We start from the raw sequence: 5000 nt of genomic DNA on the forward strand, positions 1-5000 counted from the left end.
GGTTCACACACATTTATTATTGTTGTTGTCGTTGTGGATATCATTATCATTACTACTACTATCATCATCATCATCATCATCATCGTTATCATCATCATCAGCTCTACCAGTGCTTGGCCAAGTTCCGGATGTCACACAGCAGTCTGTTCAACAGTTCACACACATTTGTTATCATTGTTGTTGCTGTTATCACTATAACTTATTATTGTTGTTGTTTGTGATCATCGTTATTATATTATCATCATCATCATCATCACTATTATTATTATTATTATTATTACCAGCTCTCCCAGTGTTTGGCCAAGTTCTGTATGTCACACAGCAATTTGTTTCATGGTTCATACACACTTATTATTGCCATTGTGCTGATGTTGTTGCTGTTGTTGTTGTTGTTGTTGTTGTTATAATTATCATCATTATTCTATTATTATCATATTGTTGTTGTTGTTACTACTACTACTACCATTTCTACTACTATCATCGTCATCATCATCATCTCTCGCAGTACTTGGCAAAATTCCGTATGTAATACAACAGTTTGACCTTAAAAAATACATCACAGCATAAGAAGAAGAACAAATAGATAAATAAATAAATAAATACTACTACTGCTACTACTACTACTAATAATAATAATAATTCAAAACAACACCTATCCGGCTACGAATTCTTCCTATCTCTGCGGCTGCCTTCACCTCTACACTCTATATCGCTCACTACGATCGGCTTCGGATCCACTCTGTTTACGCATACCCAGGATTCAAACACTCGACTGTCGGCCGCCGTTCTTTCTCTGTCTCTGGACCATGCGATTGGAATGAACTTCCTCTTTCGCTTCGTCAAGTCTCCACACTCAGCTCTTTCAAGTCTGGCCTTAAAACCCACCTCTTCCCAAAATAGCCTCCCTTGCCTGCCTCTTCCTTGTCTTTAGTTTCTACAGTTTTAGAGTTATGCATGCGTGTGAATGACTGGTGCGAAAGCGCCTTGATTTGTCTGCACAAGATTCAGCGCTATGTAAATACCATTGTTATTATTATTAGTAGTAGTAGTAGTATTAGTAGTAGTAGTATAGTAATAGTAGTATTAACAATATGACGTGTATATGACATGTTAAACCAGTATGACGTGTTAAAACGGTATGACGTGTTAAAAAGCTACATATAATAAACACACACATGGAGCAGGCTACGAGTAACCGTATTTCGTGTCAAAGCTACACGAAACAAACACTTGTCAATAATTTCCTACTAAATATACGAACCACCCAAGTCAATGAAAACAAACGTTAACAGCACGTAACAACCTTCGTTCCCAACGAAATATGAAGACATTAAAATAGCAACTCCAATCAATAATGGGATCATTTCAAACCATCTAAAATACATAAAACTCAAGATACATCCGCGATCAATAAGAGAGAAAAGAAAAGAAAGAAGAGGAATAAAGATGTAAACTAGAAAGAAAGACAGAAAGAAAAACGGAAGGAAAGAAAGAAGGTAAAGAGAAAGGAAGATAGATAAGAAACAACAAAAAAGAAAGAAAGAAAGAAAGAAGAAGAAACAACGAAAACAGACAGAAAGAAAGAAAGAAAGTTTCAGTATCAGCAGCTCAAGGAGGCGTCACTGCGTTCGGACAAATCCATATACGCTACATCTGCCAAGCAGATGCCTGACCAGCAGCGTAACCCAACGCGCTTAGTCAGGCCTTGAGAAAAAAAAACAGAAAAAAAAGGTGAATAAATAATAGATAAGCGTACATAAATAAATAAATAAATAATAATTATAATATAAAAAGGTAGTAGTAATAATAATAATAATAATAAATAATAATAAAAATATAATAATAAAATAATTCAAAAAAAAAAAAATAATAATAATAATAAATAAATACGAAAGAAAGAAGAAGAAACAACGAAAGCAGACAGAAAGAAAGACAAGAGAGTAAGAAGGAAGGAAAGAGAGAAGGAAAGAACGAAGAAGATGAAACAGCGAAAAAAAGAAAGAAGGAAAGAAAGAAAGAAAGAAAGAAAGGAGGGGAAAAAGAAGGAAAGAGACAAAGACAGACAGATAGACAGACAGACATTAGAAAGAAAGAAAAGACAATGAAAATAAACAGAAACAAAGCCCCCCTCCCCCCCCTTACCCTCCAACCACTCTTGCACACACACACATTTCATCCATTCCACTCACATTTCTGGCATTTCTTGCATAGTGGCAGGAATTAACACGTCAATGAGCACCTGTTCATAACACGAGGGAGTGAGAGTGTTAGTGACACGTACCAAAACAAAAAAAACAACAAAAAAACAACAACAACCACCAACAACAAAAGAAACAACATCGTTAGAAACAACAATACACTCTAAGACAAAAAACAAACAAACAAAAAAACCCCACTAAAGCCATGCCACAGTTAATGAAACACAAGACTGGTCCTGCTTTCTTCATGCTTATACCTGTACACCTGACAGATATATATATATATATACATATATATATATATATATATATATATATATATATCTATATCTATATATATATATGTGTGTGTGTGTGTGTGTGTGTGTGTGTGTGTGTGTGTGTGTGTGTGTGTGTGTGTGTGGAGTGATGGCCTAGAGGTAACGCGTCCGCCTAGGAAGCGAGAGAATCTGAGCGCGCTGGTTCGAATCACGGCTCAGCCGCCGATAATTTCTCCCCCTCCACTAGACCTTGAGTGGTGGTCTGGACGCTAGCTAGTCATTCGGATGAGACGATAAACCGAGGTCCCGTGTGCAACATGCACTTAGCGCACGTAAAAGAACCCACGGCAAGAAAAGGGTTGTTCCTGGCAACATTCTGTTGAAAAACCCTCTTCGATAGGAAAAACAAATAAAACTGCACGCAGGAAAAAATACAAAAGAATGGGTGGCACTGTAGTATAGCGACGCGCTCTCCTTGGGGAGAGCAGCCCGAATTTCACGCAGAGAAATCTGTTGTGATAAAAAGAAATACAAATACAAATATGGGAGCTGAAACTATGTTAATTGATACCAAAAAAAAAATATATAGACACGAAGATGCATTCACAGCGGTAGACAGAGGGGAGAGAAAGAGGGGAGAGGGAGGGGGTGGGGGTGGATGAAAGAGACAGATTCAGAGACAGAGACAACACAACATCTATGAACGCAAACGCATGCCCAAACCACAGCTAGTTCAACTACAACCACAACCACCGTCTTCTTCTTCTTCTTCTTCTTTTCTGCGTTCACTCGTATGCACACGAGTCGGCTTTTACGTGTATGACCGTTTTTACCCCGCCATGTAGGCAGCCATACTCCGTTTTCGGGGGGGTGCATGCTGGGTATGTTCTTGTTTCCATAGCCCACCGAACGCTGACATGGATTACAGGATCTTTAACGTGCGTATCTGATCTTCTGCTTGCACATACACACGAAGGGGGTTCAGGCACTAAGCAGGTCTGCACATATGTTGACCTGGGAGATCGGAAAAATCTCCACCCTTTACCCACCAGGCGCCGTCACCGTGATTCGAACCCGGGACCCTCAGATCGAAAGTCCAACGCTTTAACCATTCGGCTATGGCGCCCGTCACACCCACCGTCTATCGTCATCAAGTTACAACATGCTCACTAATCTATAATCATGTATTCAAACTGTCGTCATCCTTATCAGCCCAATCATTTCAAGCAGTATCAGTCTCAGATTCTCAAGGAGGTGTCACGCGTTCGGGAAAATCCATATGCGGTACACCACATCTACATAACCCATCGCTCTGGTCGGGCCCTGAGTGCATGTATGGGTATTCCTGTACCTATCAGAGTGGACTTCTTTCTGCAGAATTTTGCCAGAATCGACAACACTTTTGTCGCCGAGGAATCTTTTTTTCTGTGCAGCCAAGTGCGCGCTGCACGCGGGGACCTTGGTTTATCGTCTCATCCGAGGAGACAACTGCTGTCCCGACCATCTGGGATAGAATCTGATTTATAATGCAGAATGTCTTGCCCACGTTACATCTCCATTCTCTCGGCCAAGAGGTGATTTGGGGCAGTCGGCGTTGGGATGGTGCTCAAAGGTCAACCAGCCCCCAAGGCTGCAGCATTCAGAGCCAGTGCAATTTTGTCTCCTAGTTTAAGAGTAGTGGTCCTTAACAAAAGACTAAGCTGTGGAAATGGATTCCCATTGCAGTGATCATACAGCTCTCACTTTGCTGTTGGCCCAGCTGTTAGTTTTCATCCATGTCGAAATACAAGACGGGCGTTGATTTCCTTCCAAGAAGAGGAGAAGACAATTTTGTTTAATGTCCCGTCACACATACCTGTAATTGTAGCCATTTTGTTAGAGCATCGATTTTTTGGCATTCGAATGTTATCGTTTACGAGAGCAGGGGGAGTAGAACGAATGGTCAGCCTTTCCAGATAATAGTGGTGAGAACGAAAACAAAAGTAGGACTACCATTGTCAACAGGGGTACCAGCAGTAGTACCGGGAGAGCAGCTGGGTTCCCCCCCCCCCCCCTCCATCACACCCACCTTGTAGAGGATGGAGTCACAGACACAGATGATGTCCACCATCACGTCCTTCTCTATCATGGGCAACATGTGGTCCGGCAATCCTTGCCAGAAGTGCAGCAGGTAGTTCTGCAGCTGTAGGGAGGACAATGACACAGTGCATTTAACAGTAATCTGCAGCTGGGGGGGGACAATGACACAGTGCATTTAACAGTAATCTGGAGCTGTAGGGAGGACAATGACACAGTGCATTTAACAGTAATCTGGAGCTGTAGGGAGGACAATGACACAGTGCATTTAACAGTAATCTGGAGCTGTAGGGAGGACAATGACACAGTGCATTTAACAGTAATCTGGAGCTGTGGGGGGGGTTGGGGGGGGGGGGAAATCATGACAGCGTGCAACAGTAAAAGAATAAGACAGAATACAACAGGCTGAATTGCACACAGACACACATTTTTCATCTCTCTCTCTCTCTCTCTCTCTCTCTCTCTC

General features: G+C 41.3%; 1 protein-coding gene across 4 annotated transcripts in view; it reads right to left on the reverse strand.

Annotated features, from left to right (window-relative positions):
* Positions 1–5000, reverse strand: part of LOC143301499 (DNA-binding protein RFX6-like) — a 131845-nt gene that overhangs the window by 20769 nt on the left and 106076 nt on the right. For all 4 annotated transcript variants that reach the window (XM_076615822.1, XM_076615820.1, XM_076615821.1 and 1 more), the window contains 2 exons: positions 4527–4640; positions 2190–2239 (listed from right to left, as the gene is read on the reverse strand). In XM_076615822.1, the coding sequence (XP_076471937.1) occupies positions 2190–2239; positions 4527–4640 (164 nt within the window). The remainder of the gene's footprint in view (positions 1–2189; positions 2240–4526; positions 4641–5000) is intronic.

This window comes from Babylonia areolata, chromosome 27 (assembly GCF_041734735.1).
Source record: "Babylonia areolata isolate BAREFJ2019XMU chromosome 27, ASM4173473v1, whole genome shotgun sequence".
Lineage (NCBI taxonomy): Eukaryota > Metazoa > Mollusca > Gastropoda > Neogastropoda > Buccinidae > Babylonia > Babylonia areolata.